The following is a 20,179-nucleotide window of genomic DNA, read 5'->3' on the forward strand; positions in this document are numbered from 1 at the left end:
CAGACACATTAAATGGGTCTACTGCTGTATAGAGAAAGTGTACAGATTTGATGAGATGGACCTGTTGTCACATGCCCACATAAGCCTGCGTATTTTGTCAGTCTGGTAAGCCCTACACAAAGATACAAACACAGAGACACAAATATAAACACACACACACACATACCTGGATAGTCCATTCTTCAGTGACAAAATATCTAGCATCATAAATGTTTGGGTCATTGATTGTGTTTGAATGTGCATATTCAAGTGTGTATGTGTGTATTAGAAGTGTGTGTGTGTACCACTCTCTCTTTCTATGAGCTCCTCCCCGAAGCTAGTGAAATTCCAGCTGCCTCCTTTCTGATTCCACCCCATCCTCTCTCTCTCTCTCTCTCTCTCTCTCTCTCTCTTCCACACACACACACACACACACACACACACACACACACACAAACAACACACACACACACATACACATACACACACACAGGGTTCTCCTGCGTAATTCTGGAGCCTGCGACACTCTCTCAGTCACACTCTCCTCTGCGATGGCCTGGACACGAGTGCTTCTTCTCTCCCTACTGGCTGGGGTCCTGCTTCTCAACTGTGAGTACCTGTTGTGCTTATAATTGTGCATACATGTGTATCTTTATCTCTATGTGTGTGTGCATATGTATATTTATCTGTGTGTGTGTGGTTGAATGTGTGTGTGTGTGTGTGTGTTAGAGAGATTGAGAACTAAGAGTGAGCCTTTGGAGTGTTGAGGGTGCATGAGGCTCAGCTGAATAACATGGGACCCGATAGTCGATTACTGTGAAGTCAAACCAGAGTAGTAAACGTCAGGGTGACTAATATTATTTTTTGTATAAGACCTGTGTTGTTTTTGCCGTGAATTCCAGGTTAACGGCAACACTTACATAATGCTTTGTACTCTGAAACTCTGCCCGCACACACATGCACACATGTGTGGACACACACATACACACACACACACACACACACACACACACACACACACACACACACACACACACACACACACACACACACACACACACACACACACACAAGGATGTAGTTATTAGCTGGGCTTGGAGTGTGATGAGGGCACTTAATGAATATGCCTGTAAAAATCTGAAGCCTGGCATGTGCTTCTCTTCCTCAGTCTTCAGAGAGACTCAGGGTGCAGCTGTGAGGGATGACGACAACGACGACAAAGAAGCAACGTCTAAAGGTGAGTTATATCACTCACACACACACACACAAACACACAAATATGAATATGCATGTACATAGCATGTAGTACACATTATGTTTTTATCTTTCTCTCTCTCTCTCTCTCTCACACACACACACAGAGATGCAAGCCAAAGTATGAATGCCTACAAACCCAAGATATCAAAAAATTGTATCACATTTTGAGGTGCATAATAAACAGGTGCATATCACATACATACCCCACCCCCCCCCCTCCCCACACACACACACACACGTACGTCTGGTCTAACGTTTGTCCTGTCCTCAGGGCCTTTGAGCCAAGTGTTTATGGAAGCGTCAGACGCAACCCATTTTCTCAAGCGCCGGGGTCGACGCTCCCCGAAATCCTACGCCGAGATGATAGGTGAGAAAGAAAACATTTTTGTAACGTTTTTCTAATGTTCTGCAAATATTCCGCTGAGGCCCCCGTACCTGTCCATCTCTCTGTGTTGGGACACACTGCATTTCTATAGCGCTTTTCTAAATACTCAAACCACTTTACAGTGAAGTGGGGAACTTCACCATAACCACCACAAGCCTCCTGGGTTTCATGCATGATATAGTCTCTGTGTATAAAAGAGGTTTTTAGTTGATGATAGTACCTGCCCTAAACCCATATTTCAACCAATCGCACAATCGCAATTCAACCCAAACACACTCAGACACACACACTCAGGCACACACACACACACACACACACACACACACACACACACACACACACACAGACACACAGACACACACACACACACGTTCACACACACACACACACACACACACACACACACACACACACACACACAGAGAGAGAGACACACACAGAGAGACACTCACACAGATACAGATACAGACACACACACACACACACAGACACACACACTCACACACACACACACACACACACACACACACACACACACACACACACACACACACACACACACACACACACACACACACACACACACAGAGAGACACTCACACAGATACAGATACAGACACACACACACACACACCACCAACACACACCAGCAACTCCTTCAACCTGCCAGCATGGTTCTCCTTCCAGCATGGAAAACTTCAGTAAAAGACCGTTTCATATCCCCTCCAAGCCACAGTGTCTGCAAGTGTGTGTGTGTGGGTGTGTGTGTGTGTGTGTGTGTGTGTGTGTGTGTGTGTGTGTGTGTGTGTGTGTGTGTGTGTGTGTTGAGGAAAGCAGTTTGTGAATATATTACAATGTGAGTGTGTGCAGTGCAGTCTTTCCGAAAACAATGGCAGCATTTGTCTGAGTGCTGTGTGTGTATATGAAACCTGAGTGTGTGTGTGTGTGTGTGTGTGTGTGTCTGTGTGTGTGTGTGTGTGTGTGTGTGTGTGTGTGTGTGTGTGTGTGTGTGTGTGTGTGTGTGTGTGTGTGTGTGTGTGTGTGTGTGTGTGTGTGTGTGTGTGTGTGTGGCGCTGTGACTGCTGGCTCAGAACAGGGCTGTAGGTCTGAGGAAGATCACAGCTGGAGCAAAGACAGGAATGTGCAGACGCACTACTGTACTTAACTCATCACACACACACACACACACACACACACACACACACACACACACACACACACACACACACACACACACACACACACACATACACACACACACACACACACACACACACACACACACACACACAATCCTTAACTCATTACACACACACAAACACAGACACACTCCACCGTAATCCTAAACTCATTACACACACATGCACACAGACACCACAACTACTCTGAACTCACTACACACAGAGAGACTAGAGCTATCCCTAGCTCATTAGTTCAGTGCACGTGTACAAACACAAACACGGAGACAAACACACACACACACACACACACACACACACACACACACACACACACACACACACACCATCAATACTCTAATTGTCTCTCTCTCACACACACACACGCACACACATACACTCTCTGGAACACACACGAACGAACACACACACACACACACACACAGAGTGATGTACATATTATAACCTTACATAACTCATCTCTGTGCATGTGTCTGTGAGTGAGTGTGATGTTTCACCCTGGGCTCTCTAGAGAAAAACCTGTGTGTTGGTGGGCACAGTAAATAAATCTACAAAGTGACACACACTAAAGTCCATGCCTGGCACCCTGCTGTATGTTGTGGGAGGTCTGTGGTGTGTGTGTGTGTGTGTGTGTGTGTGTGTGTGTGTTTGCGCTGCGGTATTTGTGGAGGCAAACTTTCACGTTTGTGGAGGCAAACTTTTCACAGTGATGTGCTGTTACTGTTGTGGAAAGAGTGGGCAGATAGGTTGTAGGGTTGTGGTTGGCGTGAAGACATACAGTGTGTATGTGTGAGTGTTTGGCATGAGTATAAGGATGTGTATGTGTGTTTGGCATGAGTATGAAGGTGTGTGTGTGTGTGTGTGTGTGTGTGTGTGTGTGTGTGTGTGTTTGGCATGAGTGTAAGGATGTGTGCGTGTGTGTGTGTGTGTTTGGCATGAGTATGAAAGTGTGTGTGTGTGTGTGTGTGTGTGTGTGTGTGTGTGTTTGGCATGAGTATGAAAGTGTGTGTGTGTGTGTGTGTGTGTGTGTGTGTTTGGCATGAGTGTGAGGATGTGTGCGTGTGTGTGTTTGGCATGAGTATGAAAGTGTGTGTGTGTGTGTGTGTGTGTGTGTGTGTGTGTGTGTGTGTTTGGCATGGGTGTGAGGATGTGTGCGTGTGTGTGTGTGTGTGTGTGTGTTTGGCATGAGTATGAAAGTGTGTGTGTGTGTGTGTGTGTGTGTGTGTGTGTGTGTGTGTGTGTGTGTGTGTGTGTGTGTGTGTGTTTGGCATGGGTGTGAGGATGTGTGTGTGTGTGTATGTTTGGCATGAGTATGAGTGTGTGTTTGTACGCAAGGGCACGTGTGTTGTTAGAGGTCGTCTGAGAGCCTGAGAGGTAAGCAGTTATGACTAGGTAATGGGCCAAAGACTGTATAATGAGCTCCTTTTGCTGCAGACATCCACACAGAAAGCATGCCTTACATTTCACTTGCGAGCCACCATACCTGGCACGGCAAAGCTATAAATTAAAAAAGCATTGAAAAAGCATCAATCAAGAGTTTTATGAGCTATAATCCACTTGCACTGCCTGCTGAGAGCGATATGTAACCATTATACTTATCTGTGTTTTACCAATTTAATGTTGTAGAACAACAACTTCAAGGCTGTTAAATGACCAGGAATTCTGTTGTTAAAATGATGAATGAATGAAAATCCTTCAGTTCCAAGTTTTTTCCCCCCTCAAGTTTGGGAACCAGTGCTTTATGGAAAAGTTTTATAAAAGAACACCAGCGCTAAAAACTGCACTCTGATATATGGATATGCAGTATGAATGAATGAGCTATTTTCTGTCAGAAAATATGTTTTCCCTTGTCACCATTGCTATGTATTTGCCTTTGTGCCTTTGGCTTCATAAAGCATTTTTCACAAAAACAAAATCCCATTATTCATAGTTTTGAATATTTTTAAAGTTTTGAATGTATTGTTCTGGCTCAGCAGACAGAGAGACTGATGATAACAGCGAGATCATAATCATTCTTCTTCGACACATTATGAAAATGGTGTATTTGTATTCTGCCATCAGCTGAGGTCAGGGTGCAGCGGGCTACGAGTGAGCGCAGGAGGGAGTACTACGAGGAGCAGAGGGACGAGCGCGAGAACTACGCGGAGGAGCAGCGGGATGGTGAGCCCTCATCTTCATTCCCTGTACCTCACTCACACACACACACGCACACATACGCACACATACGCACACACACACGCACGCGCACACACACGCGCGCACACACACGCACACAAACACACACACGCACGCACGCACGCACGCACGCACACACGCACGCACGCACGCACACACATACACTATTTTCATACCCACTGACCATTAGAGCCAAATCCTAAGGGTATTAGTGCCACTGCTATTTTGTGATATAAGAAGCATGACCAGATGATGTGCACTGGCATTAATTATCACTCTGACACCATTTCACTTCATTGACAACATGGACAATAGATGAGTGAAATTTCCCAAGAGATACCAGTTGCAAGGGCCAGTGTCCCTGAACAACTCAGGGCAGTGTTTCTTAACTGGTGGGTCGGGACCCAAAAGTGGGTCGTGTGTGTGGTGTGCAGTGCATTGCTGGCACATGAGAGCATGAAACCTTAAAACCTAAAATGCTACATGGAAGCACCCCTGTCAAAGACACACTTGTCTTGAAAGGTGACATCAGGAGCTGAACAAATGTAATGCCAACATCAGCATGTTCCAAACAAGTAGGCCTATAGGCACTGTGCGTGTCTTATCATGTAGCTCACCATATCCATTGGCTTGACTGCTAAAATAATATGTTGTGACTTAATGAATGAACATGGTAAGTTGTGGGTCCCAAAGCCAGACCAGTTTAGAACCACTTAGGGGGTCAAGTTGAGTGCCTTGCTCATGGACACAATGGAGGTAGCTGGGAATCAAACCCATGACTTTGTGACTATTGCATGCAAGCCAAGCTCCTAAGCCACTACGATAAAAAATATAGAGATCTACGTTATCAGAAGTGTATAAATAACTACCGTTTGATGGCCATGATACACTTTCACTACAGTATGTGACTTTACTATCACTTTACTTTGTCGGTGTATGTCAGGGAAATAAATACATTTTACACCCTTGGTAAAGACCTATAACAGAGTCCATACTCAGGGGTAGCCTACTGAAGCATCTCTTTTCTCTCTTAGAACAAAATGAGAGGACCTCGGAGAGGAACGAACAGTACCGCGAGTACAGTTACGACGGCATGTACTCACGGTACCCGCATCATCGCCCTCCCCACTGAGCATGCTCGGTAACCAAGGAAACAGAAAGGAGAGCCACAGCTGCTCAGAGGGCTCGGCCTTCTGTGAATGGCTGTCTTGATGTCAGTCAAAGATATCTCTGAATGGATATTTACTAAGCTGATGATTTAAGGGGCAATTACTTTAAGCATTCACAAAATGGGAGCAAAGTTTTAAGCAAATGAAGTTATTTGTTGCTACATACCAAAGACAGCTCCCTTACATGTTTAAAGACATATCAAATTTGTTAAAATGTAATGGTTTAGTTTGTTTGTGTAATGTCTTGTTGACACATATTCATATTTGAGTTATTTACAATAACTTGTATTAATCATTTTAAAGTTAAAGTTTTATTTCCTGTTATAATATCTAATGTTGTCTCAATCCTAATGAAACCAGTGTTAATATTATCTTGACTAGTAGTCACCCTGTGCATGGACTCCATCCCACATTCCTTATCGTGAAATATCTTTGCACTGTTCTGATTACTGGTTAGGGATTTCACTGCTAAGATACTCACTTAACTGTATTCTATGTTTAGAAATAAAATGGTGCTATAATTAACAACTGGAAGGAAACAAACCTCTATATATGTGTCTGGACAGAGAACTGGGAATACTCCAAGTTCTGTGTGTGTGTGTTTGTGAGTGTGAGAGGGAAAGAGATGAGGACTGAAATTAGATTATTTCTTCTGGAATATTCATCAGGGAAAGGCCCACTGCTCAAGAGTGAGCTGGAACTGAGATTCTATGGAATGCAAGACCTCTTAACATTCCACGACTCAGAACTTACGACAGCTTGGAAAATCATCTGTGACTGTCAAGCTGACAGGCAGGCAGGAAGTCTTAGAACCAGAGCATTCCTCCATCCCCATCTGAATGCTTTATGTTATCCTTTACCCTAGACTCTTCAGATGGACCACAGACCATCTGGCTACAGTAGCTGCTATTGCATCTAATTGTAATGATGGATGTATTATGGACCAGAGGACACATATAGCAAGATAGGAGTGGTTTGTGAAATTGATAAGGCACTGTATGGACACATATGATTATGATCTGCTATCAGATCGGTCTCAGCCTAAGTAGCCTAGTCAGTGTCGTTTTTGCTGTTGCCGTCTGTTTTTAAAGAAAATGAAATGAACATTCCAGTGAGTTATTCCAGTGAGTTCCTTTTGCTGGTAGTTAACAGCAATTCTGTTTCTGAATGTGCATGATACAGGTTTTTGGAACACATATATATTTTCAGATGAGATGTGGGGAAACAGGCATTTGTTGATACATTTATGCTGTGACACTTCTGTGTAGATGCAAAAAAAAAAAAAAGTATTAAGACCAAAACCAAACAATATCTTACAAAATAGTTTAATACACTTCCAATCTTCCCATACAATGTGACACAAAGACAACATTAAAAAGACAATAAAAGAGGTTTCTTTTCAAATAAAATCATAAAACTTTAAAATAATACATCAAAACACAATGCAGGTACATCCACCGTTCTTCCTCTAGTGACTATATTCCTCTCACAGTAGGGCATGGATGGGCATAGACTAGCATCAAGGTCAGACTGCCATGAGTGGGCATATACTGGTAATGGGACATGACTGGCTTTGCGGAGGTCAGACTTTCATAGGTGATCGCCTGGCTCAAACATGCTCACATACGTGCTCACATACGGGGGCATCAACTGGCTGAAGGAATGTCTGAGTAGCATAGGTTGGCATAGACTAGCACAGGGAGGTCAGCCTGGCATAGATGGGCATAGACTGGCATCAGGGAGGTCAGCCTGGCATTGATGGGCATAGACTGGCATCAAGGCGGTCAGCCTGGCATAGATGGGCATAGACTGGCATCAAGGCGGTCAGCCTGGCATAGATGGGCATAGACTGGCATCAAGGCGGTCAGCCTGGCATAGATGGGCATAGACTGGCATCAAAGAGGTCAGAGTGGTGTAAGTAGGAATAGACTGGTAATGGAGTACGACTGGCTTTTTATTAGGTCAGATTGCCATAACTGGGCACACACTGGCGCAGGGGAGGTCAGCTTGGTGTAGGTGGGCATACACTGGCACCAGGAGGTTCAGACTGGCGTAGGTGACCACAGACTACCATGGGGGGGGAGGTCAGACGGCGGCAGGAATGCCCAGCTGCTGCCACTGTCACCAAGCCAGCGGGTCGAGCTTGTTTTCATCGCAAACAGGACCTTAACCGACCTGCTGGCCGACGTCCAGACTCCTGTGCAGTCACACCGCTCACTGCAGTCACACCGTCTCATTCAGGAGTCTTGGCGTGAGAAGAACGCTGAGTCTGAGAGTCAACAGATTTCCCCCCCAGCGGGAGCGGAGACTCTGCAGGCAGAACATGACCACTGCAAGCCTGTAAGCTACAGTGTAGCCATGCTGGCCAGAGATGGCAGTCTATTGGGTGACTGTTTACATGTATACATGTAAAGACACAGCATACATGTGGAGAGGTATTGACCACAACAGTTCCACAAGAGGAGTTGCAGAGCCCGCGATAATGTTAAAAACAAAAAAAAACAAAAAAGTAACATTCATGTTTTCGAGTCACATTCATGTCAGCCACGTGTGGAGAGAATCTGACCACTACAGTTTCAGATGCAACATTCTTGACAGCCATCTGTCAAGTGACCCGACTGAATGTTGTATTTACATGTGGAGAGGTTTTGACCACTACAGGTCCAGAAGCCAGATTCATGGTGGCCAATGCTAAAGTCCTGTGTTTGGCCGACTGTGGTAGCACCTGTGTGAGTGTGAGCTGGTCACTTGAGCCCCACAGGACAGACTCGTGCTGGTCAGCCCTGTAATCTGGTGGACACCTGTCGGGTGTTGGTACCTATGTGTGGAGAGGGCCGCACGGGTCCTTATTTCATGCTGTTGAGAAACTTGGGCTGCTCCTCCCCACGGGGCATGAGAAGTTCACCACCGATCTTCGGCCCGTTCTTCTCCTGTGGAGCAAGGGACACAGAAAAATGGGCTTAGGGGACGGAACGCGTTTGGAACACAGAATGAGAACACACAGCAGAGGAAAAGCCGGAACACAAGAGCAGAGCAGAAAGCAGAACAGAATAAGGGAATTTGAAATAGGAAAATGTCCAGAGAAAAAAAACTGCCAGCTGCCTTGCTGCCTTCGATTGCGTAACGATCGAAGCTATGATACCAGTAACTTTGTTTTTCAACGGATAGATAGCAACAACACAGTTGACTACTGAGGTGAATATAGCTGTTTGCTAATGTTTCAGTAAATAAACTTAGTTGTCAGCATAATTTAATAAAACATTTTAGCATCAATACAACTAAACAAATGCAGAAATGACTAATTAACTATACACAGAAGGAAACGGAGAACCCAATTCTCACCTTTAACATGCCGTCCCTTTCCCATTTAAACTGGCCACAGTTGCTGAATAAGAAGAAACAAAGTCAAAAGCAGTTTTTTTTTAACAGTCCTCAAAAAGTTACAGTAAGCAATGCCCCATTTCTGTCTGCTGGTACAAGCTACACCACCCTTAATGGAGGCCTTGGTTAAAACCCCATTTGTTGATACACCACCCTCTTGATCGTAACCTCACTAATATACACTCAATTATCAAAATACATTGCAAAGCCTAGAAGATACCTACCTAGGCACTCAACTGGTGAAAAAGTTAAAATGCCTTTATTTTATGGGCAGATCAGGATTAAAAAGCACTTTGACGCGTTTCGGTTCAAAAGCTTTCGTCAGATTGTTCACTTCCTGACGAAGGCTTTTGAGCTGAAACGCGTCAAAGTGCTTTTTAATCATGATCTGCCCATAAAATAAAGGCATTTTAACTTTTTCACCAGATGAGTGCGTAGGTATCTTCTAAGTTTTGCATTTCATAAAGCCCTCAACCAAAGAGCACCATCTCAACAATAAAGGCATATCGTTTCAAGCAGCACTCCAACTCAACAGTTTTTTTATCAAAACACATTGTATCTGCCCAGCTTGGTGCAAGTTGGCACAATCAACGCTAGGTTGAGTGCCACTGGCAAATCACTATGATGAGGTCACCTCCCTCCTCTGTCCTCCCCTTACTCACCTGCAGGCCACGTTGGGTATCCTTGCCAGGCTGATCTTACGCTGGCCACACGGGCACTTGAAGAAGCGCTTGTGGGCGTCGTGCCAATGGTAGTCATGGTTCTCCTGCACGCACCGGTCCGCAGGTTTAAAGTGTGTGTACTTGCACTGTTGGTGACACAGACAAACACACGCTTAATTTCTTTATTTCCACAATTAAAAATAAATACTCATTAAGGAGTACTCATTTTAGCAGATGCAATAACTGCTCAAACCTGATTCAAAACATCTCTCTTGTTCTTTCTCCCTATTTTATTCGCTCTGTCTCACACACACACACACACTCTCTCTCTCTTACACACACAGACACAGACACACACACAGACACACACACACTTAGCCTTGCAGTCATATTTGCCCACAATGGGATGATCAAAGGGGACCCTAAAGTGGAGCAGTAGCAGTGGTTGTGCAATGCTACTGGATCCTCCCTCAGGTTTCAGTGGCGCCCTCGGTCCTAATTCAACCCAGTTGCCGCTCATTTACAGACCCTCTCCAGGGCACCGCTGAGCCAGCAGGGGTGTTGGAGGAGTACTGGGCCTTTGTGGAGCACAGAGACACACATTCCACCACTTCACGCTAAAAAAACTCAAGTCTACTAGTGGCTTCTCCAATTAGAAAAGGACAAATCCAAAGAAAGTCACGCCAGCTCACTGATGACACAGCTGCAGTCTGAGAGCGAAGTGGTGGAATAAGCAACAGTTTTGGTGACTAAACGTGGCACTATCACTTATCTGTAGAAACTAACAGTACATTTAAATAAGTAAGACAAAGCTTTATATTTTTATCAACAAAAAAAAAAAAAATCAGGGACAAATTAAGTTACAGTTTTTAAGCTTTCAAACAAAAACAAACAAAATACAAAAAAAAAAAAAAAAAAACACGAGAAACTGCTGGCTCACTGATGAAATAGGTTAGCGTTTTGCAGCTAATGGGTGAAATAAAGCTCAGTGTGGTGACTCACCGATTTACAGGTGACTGCTCTGCACTTCTGCTCTCTGATGCTCCTCATCTTCTCCTCCAGCTGCTCCTTCTGCACCAGCGGCTCAAAGTAGTCCTGCATGACCTTCACCTCCATCTAAGGACCAGCAACAGAGACAAGGGTCATCTCACACACACAGACACACACACACACACACACAGCACGGCTGTCATTTCCATTTATTGAGGATAGCAGTCACACACACCTACACATGTAATAATACTACGTCCTTCATTTCCATGTACTGAAAGATGATGTCATACATCACATTTACAACACATACATAAACACACACACACACACACACACACACACACACACACACACACACACACACACACACACACACACACACACACACACACACACACACACACCTCTCCCATCAGCCAGGAGAACTTGGACTTAGCATTCAAGAGCCGCTGGAACTCCTCTGATTGGACATACTCCAGCTGAGCCCGCCTCTTCTTCTGAGCTGGCTCCTCCTCCTCTCCTGCAGCTGAGTTTTGGCCTGTTCGGGGAGTAACCATCAATCAAAGATATTGAGCCAACAGTAATTGCTGTGGCCCCTACCACCGGTCTATTTAAAGACCATAATGTTCTCCATAATAGTACCATTCCAATAACATTAACATACCAACAACAGTACCAGTACATCAAAACAGAGGGGAATAAGACAACAATACATTCCAATCCACTATGCTGTATACAGCCTCTCAGTAGGAGGAGCAAGGACAAGGTGCTCATATAAAGTCATAGGTTCAATACCCAGGCTGAAGAAATACTAATAAAGTTGCGTATCTGCTGCACTATGCAACTGCAACTTCACCCGGCAACCAAGGCTTCTCGGCTACAGTCACACCTACCCCCCTCTGGTGAGCTTCGGTTTTTCTCCACACGGGCGGCGATGTCGCTGCTGCTGACACGCTTGCGCTTCACAGCGTTGGGGTCGTCCTTGGTGATGGCCGCCCCTTTGGAGTGAAGCTTCCGAAGAGCTGCCATCTGGGTGCAGGGTAGAAATGAAGGACATTTTACAAAACATTTGAATACACTGAAATAGTTTTTGATTTTACAAGCATGAGCAGTGTTAGACGTGTTAGATGCAGACAGACTTTAGAGAATAAGAATGTGCTAAAATATTGCTTATACTGAAACGGTTTCTGGGACTGTTTATTTTACACACGCGTGTCAACATGTTACGTCCCTGTTCCTATCCCCGTTTTAGAAAACCCAGAATGGACAGCACACGTCTATTCTACTCTTTTCTATTGGTCTGTGAGGTTGATTACAGTCTTCTATTTTTGAATGACCAGTCATTTGCATTGAGAATTGAACCGCAACCACACATTCAGATGTGATTATGTTTTTTCATGTCACCACATGGTGACCAGGAGGCGACAGACCACTAAGAAAGGAAAATGACAGGAAGAGTATCTAGTGCTGAATATTTGGCCTGAGTTAACGGTGTAGTCCTTGATGGCGACAAAAGGTTGTTGATATCTGAGATCAATGATGAAAAGTTAAATGGATTATAATCGAGGACTGCACCTTTAAATTCAGTGGGGTTACTGGTCTTCCCATTCATTTACTTGGGTATTAATTGGATTAAATATCATATGGCTGAATCTGCCTGTGGACTGAATCATATTGGTTGTTAACTGGTGAGACTGGCCCATTAGGAGATACAGTATGCCAGCGTGGCTACTGAACGTGAGAGGAACATGCTGTACCTTTGCAGCTGATTGGCTGCTAGTGGGAGGGGGCGGAGACAGCTCAAATAGGATGTCTTCTCCCTCACCGATGCCCCTCCCGAGAGTGGGTGTGGTCGGGTCGGAGAGGCTGGGTGATGGCAGTGGGAGGGGTTTCTGTGACAGGATCCCCGTCCCATTGGACAGCGGTCGAGCAAGAGGTGTAGCCTTTCCACTGTTCTGCAAAACCCTGATTCATGAAACAAAACAAACAAAACAAGCACATCATATATTTGAAACCCTGTTAAAAAATATCAACAAAAACTGCACCGAATGCTTTCGGGCTGCAACTTATGAAGACAATAAAATAAAGCTAAAATATGCAATACAGATTGCACTTTGTTTAGTCATCACACACAAACACATACCAATAAAGACCCTAGAGTTCAAATATGGGCAGAATATAGGGTTTGGCCATCTTTTACACACACTCACACACCTCTGTTGGATCTCTTGCGCCCTCTTCTGTCTGTTGAGCATTCTCTCCTTATGCATAGCCTTCTGCTGCTTCAGGAGGTCAATTGCAGAGATAGACTGGACCGATGATCCAGGAACTGACACACACACACACACACAGTCAAGCCAATGTCTGTAAATTTTCTCCCATGTGTACAAATACATTCGTTGCATTTTGATTAGCTGTACAGAACAGTTAGTAGAATACCTGCGGCCTTGGCTTGGCCTAAGTGCTTCTTGATGTTGAGTGCCCCAGGTGTTGGCTGGGACAACAAGCCTTTAAAGTCATCGGAGCACCCAGATACCTCATCTGACTGAAGAGCTGATGAGGACAAGGGAAATATTGATGTGGAAGAGAGCAGGTATATTCCAGACTGTTACAACCGTGTAGAAAAGAGTAAGTAAAAAAGATAAAGAAAAAACAGCTTTAAACGGCCTCAAGTACTTAAAAATAAACTATATTATAAAATATATTTTAGTATCGGTCAAGATTAAATTTACATTTACATTAGATTGTTTCACTAGTGTATTGCATTGACATCCTTAAAATATTGAATAGCTGTTTGATTAACTAACTAAAGTATATTTTACACAAGCCAACTGAAACCTGGTAAACACCCAATCACAATCACATATGTCATTACACACACACACATACACACACACACTTACCTAATCTATTTGGTGGCACCGCAGGGGTTCGGAGCACAATGTTGTTCAGTGTGGACTGGAAAGGCTTCTTAGGCTGTGGGCCATTACTGAAAACGACAACACACAAACACACACACACCCCTTTAAGATGTTAGCTCACAGATCTTAGACCTGAGCCCGTATTTAGCATTTTATCTTACCGCTAAGAGTACGCCTAAATCTCACTAAAAGTTATCAGCAAAGAGTTTGCTCTTAAAATCCTATTCAAAAGCTGCTGAGACCAACTTTAAGAAAGGAAAAACGACAACTCGTAAGAGCTCTGTTGCGATGGTTGACGTCGTTAACTCATGCACGAGCTTGAGTGAAGTGACCACAGTGACTGGCTGGTGATTAGAGTGCGGGTATGATGCCCAAAACCTACAACGGTAAGTGACAGGTTTTTGCTGGTGAGAATGTGTGCGCTACCCAGGTACTGCAAAGGACGAGAGATGAATAAATAAGTTAATAAAGAGTAAGGTAAAGCAAATTGCCTTGTAATGAAATACACTACGGATTGATGCAGTATCTTTGCAACTTTTTTTTTTAAATGAATCTGTATGAAGATACATTTGCAAAGAGGAAAAGCAATTTCATTTGATTTACAATGAAACATTACATTTAGTATAAATGTTGAATGGTTTTGGTTGATGCAGTGGCATTATTGTATCCCTTGCACAATTATTCCCTCACAATTCAGAGCTCCTGTAAGTTGTAACTTGTAAGTTACAAGTGACACGCCCATTCTTTTTAGGAGTTTCTCTTAAATTAGCCAGTTAGGAGCTACTTTTAGACTTTGTGAATACGGCCCTTGGTGTCTACGTTATTCTGTTTACATATTAATCCACAACACTTTTGTTATGATTAAGCCTCTCAACCATACTACATCTCCATTTTCGAGCCCCTGAAACGAAGCCGTTTTAGTTTGAACACTCTGGTTTTGCGTTTTAATGTGGATAGGGAATTCCGCGAATATCTGAAAACTATGACGTAAATGCATAGCCTAGAAATCTAGACGCACCGTAGCGGAAGCAAATTACATTTGCTGCCAGGGCTAGTCTAGCAACTCTCCGTTGGCTCGTGAGCTCGAAAAATTAAACTTCTATCAGGCCAATCAAATCGTCTATAGTCGTTAAGCGGGCTTAACATAATGATTGATGGAAGAGTTGCAACGGTTTGGCTTGAATTCCCTGCTACTTGAAAACAAAGAAGATGGATGTTGCTGTTGGCAAAGTGTGACACGAGTTAAGCTTTTTTTAAGTTGGCAAAAGTTTGAACTAGCCAACTAGCTCCGCTGGTGGGAAAACGCATGGGACTCATAGCGCTGTCCTATTGCGTGCAGAGGGAATTTGAAAGGCAACCAATTATCCCGCCCCTCGGACTGAGCACTGGGAACGGTTAGTGCCCAGACCCTACATTTTAATGTGGGTCTGGCTCGTCAGGCTAGTAAATGCACACATTCTCTTCCGGTTTCCTTCCGTGATTCTTTATTCTCCCGTCATGTGACACGACACATAGGACCCTTTCCCAGCAGAAAACAAAGTAAAATCAGCTTGACACTACCAACAAGAATGATGAATTACAAGCTTTGATAACAACAGCTGAAAGCAAAGATAGCAAGGTAAAGTTAAATTCTACATTCTACAATGGTACAGCTTCCTACATACGCAGTAGGCAAACTATTATCTGACCAATGCAAAATGGTCATGTGATATGACTTTTCCGAGTGTGTATGGACAGACTGTTTCAGATATGGAGCTGAATACTCTCATATGGACGAAGATCATTATAATTTTAAAGCGAAAACTGAGACGTACCCTTAGACCATTGTTAGGGAAGGTTAGTGTGTGGAAACTCACGCATTGGGTGCACAAGCCAATGAGGACATGCCAGCGTAGTGGAAGTCGCTCTGACAGAGCCTCTCTCTCAGACTGCCCTTCCCCCTTCCACGCCCCTTAGGGGTGGTCCCCGTGAAACTGGACTGAAGCTCGGCCCTCTTGGAGCTCAATTTCTTGTACTGGGCTTGGACGTGGTACTGACAATACTGACACTTGTACTACAGAAACAAAAGGACACACGGACACACACACACACACACACAAATATCAGTCAGATTCCAATATAATATATTTAATTTCCAATTATACATATCAAACACCTGGCTTGCTGCAACCCAATATTATAAATGGAGTAATGTAACATACCATGTTGACGAGTTGTGTGCATGGGTCTCCGTTCTTCTTCATGGCCTTGCAGGTCCCAAAGTCCATGGCCTCCCCCAGCATAAGGACCTTCTGAGGGTGGTCTATCGTCAGACTGACCTGGGTATGAAAAGAGCAGTACAGATGTCAAAGGGGGGAAATATTTCACAAATATATCAGGCAACTATTAACTATGAATTTTCTCAATTGCCAGATGTTTTTATCTGCAAGATTACAGTGAGGTAACATGGGAGCTTGATGGGAATCAAATCCCTACCCGAACCTCTCAAAATAGCTATAGCTATACACCTGCACACTCACGCTTACACACACACACACACACACACACACACACACACACACCTCGTTAGAGTTGGAGCCCTCTTTGTCCTTCAGTTGGTTTGGGTTTAGGATGCCAAAGACCGTGCCAGTATCAGTCTTCCAAAGTTCTGTGTGCACATTCCCAAACAGGAAGAGAGACACATATACTTCCAGGTTATGGAGGTCATTCAGCTTCCAGATGCTGAAAGTCTTGCCCTGATTTGAAACAAATGAGAAGAGATGTTAATCAGGAGAGGAATAAAAAGTTTGAAAATAAATGCTTTGCATTTGCAATAACACTGTTGCAGTCTGCTGTGTGAGTAACTATTTTGCTACTTCAGACATGCGAAAAAAAAATATGCCTTCATTTTACACTGAGATGTTTAGAGATGATGCCTTACAATCAATCCAAGCAGATGCTAAGTCAATGATTAAGCACCAGTTATGAGTTTACTCACATTTTTCTTGCTCTGTGGCGTTATCTTGTTCACCAGCACTGCAAATGTCACCCAGTCACTATCCTCCAGATTATCACGGGCAAGCTTATCAGGCAACTGAGAGAGCTGGATCAATTTGCGGCCCGACATTTTGTGCTCAATGTCTATGGAAGAGATACGAGGTTTCCTGTAGGGAGAGAATGACGATGGCCATCATTCCAGTTCATTAACTGGTTTAGTCAGAGAGCCAGAGTTTGCTGGATTTAGAGCAGTGGTTCTCAATCTGAGGGTCACCAGACAGTATGGATTTTTTTTCCTTTTTTAATTCTACATTAAACCATCACTTTTCATCCGTTTTGTTTAATTTCCATTACCATTTCTAACACAAACACAGACAACCAGCTTTGTTGTTCACACTAGGCAGTTAAAAAACGCCAAAGCAACAAATAAAAGTCAAAGACTAATATCATAAACTGTCACTCATTCTTTTTGCAGCAAAAAGCTTAACGGCGCATTTGGAGGACTGCAGTATATTTTCCATCACTTCACCAAAGTCCTTGACGCTTCTGAAAATGGCAATTTCAGAAGAAACATTTTGTCTCCCAAAAACATTTTTGACAAGCAGACCCCTACCGTAATCTGAGGCCTGAGAACTTTTCCACGGCAACATCTTGAGTTGTCGGGGTGGGTCGGGGTGTTCCCTGACGTGTTGGTGGCTGGGCACTTCCTGAAGGAGGTGGTGACTTTAGTATGTTATTGACCTTGCTCAGGTTTCCTATTGGTTGGTAAAAGCTGGCAACCCCACTCTTGCTTGGTGGGCTTTGAATTTGTGAAGAGCCTCCTGTGAAATGATCAAGAAACAATTAAAGGAGTTGGCGAATAAATATGTGATCACTTAAAACCCATCAAGAACTTTCATTAAACATTGCACAAACCATATCTTGTACAGAGTGCAAGTAAGCCTGTTTAATAAAATGATCCAAAATATGGCATTCCAAAATATATCCTGTCTCTAACAACGCAGTACAATCACATAGATAAGAAAGAGTGGCCAGAATGGTCACTACTAAAAAAATACACCTGCTTCGATTCAGGAAAGAAATAAAAGCAGGATCCAGCAACCAAAAACATGACAAGAGACTTTCCTAATTCCTACCCACTAACACCCAGACAGGTTTATTCCCATGCTCTTTTAGCAGCTCCTAAACATTGCCTGCATAGCGACTACAGATTCCTACATTATGCAGGAGGCCAACTTTGACCGATGCGAATAGTCATGTGATGGAAGTATTCCAAGTGTGTATGGACCGGTTCATATATGAAACTGTGCGTACTACTCAGGAGCCTACCTGCTTTAGGCTGATGTGCAGCCCTTGGCTTTTTGGTTGATGAAGCGGCGGTAGGTGGAGATGCCTTGGTTGCAGTGAGAGGTGGAGAAGACTTAGTTGCAGCAGTAGGTGGAGATGGCTTAGTTGCAGCAGTAGTTGGAGATGGCTTAGTTGCAGCAGTAGTTGGAGATGGCTTAGTTGGAGCAGTAGTTGGAGATGGCTTTGTTGCAGCAGCAGTAGTTGGAGATGGCTTTGTTGCAGCGGTAATTTGAGCTGTTTTGGTGGCCTTCGGGGCTGGGGAAGATGTAACACCAGTCCTGTTTGTTGGTGTAGAGATGGAGGCTCCCTTTGGTTTAGAAGTGGAGGCACTGGTGGTGTTTTTCGGTTTGGGAGGAGGGCTTTTGATGCTGCTGCCACCACCCTGAGAGGCCTGAAGCTGCTCCTGCAGCTTCTGCATCTTTTCCTGCATGCGTCGCAACTCGGCTGCATTCAGAAAACAGGCAGAAGGTTACATACACGCATTCCCAGAGGGACAAAAGTCAACTCTCTCGTGGTACGTACTCCATATGGGAGAAGAATCACATCGTACAACATGATGGCGGGAGGGGCCCTTTATGTTGACAGTTGAGTGCACTATGCTATGTGCTTTGCCTTCGAAACATTACATTTCAGTGACTAGTGTAGATTACCCTCTTTTACAACAGCAGGACCAATCTAGCCAAGACGCATTGACATGGAATGTTGTTGTAATGTATACCCAGACAATGTAAGAATATGGTGCATTTCATGGTGTCTTTGCCAGAGGATACCTATGGAGATACCAGACCACTGACATGGCACACAACTTAATGAAGTGGAAACAAAAGATATAATATAGCTGGAGTAAAAAAAAAAACACAGTTTAACAAAACCCACCTTCCAAATCTTCCTTGGATCTATTGTGAGAGTCTTCTTCTTCCTCTGGTTCTTCCGTCTCCTCAGCTGCTTCGTCCTCTGGCTCCACATAGCCCTCACCCTCATTTTCATTATCAAACAGGTCGTCAAAGTTGTCCTCACCCCCTCCTGATGTCCCCTGCTCTTCCGGACTCTCATCGAACATAGAAAGCAAAAGGTCCAGGTTGTCGTCGTCTAGACAACAAGGATTCACCGCAAAATCGATACTTTGTAAAATTCAATATGCTTTGTAGTAGCTACATTATTAAACTGTTGGGTCATCAAACTGATTTGGGCAATCGTATGCACTGAGATGTTAAGTTAACGTCAATTATTCAACTTGGCATAGCCAGAATCGGCTCTGGACATGGCAAAGTTACTTTGATAAACATATCAAATACTTACCAGCCATTTTGCCTGGTCCTTGAAGTTTCTCTGAGTTGCACTCGAAAAAGCTATTTTATTTGTTTACAGATAACTTTCTTTCGTCCAAGTAATTAGATTTGTCGATCGTTTATTCTTTCGTCCAAGATATAACAAACAAGTTAACTGACCACAAAGGGCATGCAATGTCTGCGGAGTGAATCTCGTATTTAAGCCTTCTTGCTATCTATAACTACCGAACATAGTAAACTATTGGTGCATGAAAACATTACTGACCAATATTTAATCTTTCAAAATATTTGAAAGATCCTCAGACCCTCTCAGCTTGTGACTTGCTGACCCAGGGAGTAGGCTAGTGGCGCCAGAAATGTTAAAAGAATAAACGTCATCATAGGTCATTTAAATATAGGTCACCTTTTATAAATCGGCACAGAAAATAATATTTTGTTTCTCATTG

At 43.8% G+C, this 20,179-nt stretch overlaps 2 protein-coding genes across 2 annotated transcripts; one reads left to right on the forward strand and one right to left on the reverse strand.

The window, feature by feature from the left end:
* The first annotated feature begins 443 nt into the window (after positions 1-443).
* On the forward strand, positions 444-6,686 carry ucmaa (upper zone of growth plate and cartilage matrix associated a). The gene is made up of 5 exons (XM_076297368.1): positions 444-588; positions 1,148-1,216; positions 1,508-1,603; positions 4,882-4,980; positions 6,030-6,686. The coding sequence occupies exons 1-5, from the start codon at positions 531-533 to the stop codon at positions 6,125-6,127; spliced, it is 420 nt and encodes a 139-aa protein (XP_076153483.1). The 5' UTR covers positions 444-530; the 3' UTR covers positions 6,128-6,686.
* Positions 6,687-7,511: 825 nt separating this feature from the next.
* On the reverse strand, positions 7,512-20,058 carry mcm10 (minichromosome maintenance 10 replication initiation factor). The gene is made up of 18 exons (XM_076297369.1): positions 19,744-20,058; positions 19,321-19,533; positions 18,427-18,888; positions 17,711-17,918; positions 17,099-17,264; positions 16,683-16,856; positions 16,323-16,439; positions 15,978-16,174; positions 14,104-14,189; positions 13,640-13,753; positions 13,415-13,529; positions 12,958-13,165; positions 12,094-12,229; positions 11,605-11,738; positions 11,210-11,323; positions 10,208-10,353; positions 9,507-9,549; positions 7,512-9,094 (listed from the first exon to the last, which is right to left on the reverse strand). The coding sequence occupies exons 1-18, from the start codon at positions 19,748-19,750 to the stop codon at positions 9,011-9,013; spliced, it is 2,724 nt and encodes a 907-aa protein (XP_076153484.1). The 5' UTR covers positions 19,751-20,058; the 3' UTR covers positions 7,512-9,010.
* Positions 20,059-20,179: the final 121 nt, after the last annotated feature.

The sequence above is a fragment of the Alosa pseudoharengus genome, unplaced genomic scaffold (assembly GCF_046254945.1).
Source record: "Alosa pseudoharengus isolate Yale_2024_CS ecotype anadromous, Long Island Sound unplaced genomic scaffold, YU_APseudo_1.1 YU_APseudo_1.1_scf_20, whole genome shotgun sequence".
In the NCBI taxonomy this organism is placed as follows: domain Eukaryota; kingdom Metazoa; phylum Chordata; class Actinopteri; order Clupeiformes; family Clupeidae; genus Alosa; species Alosa pseudoharengus.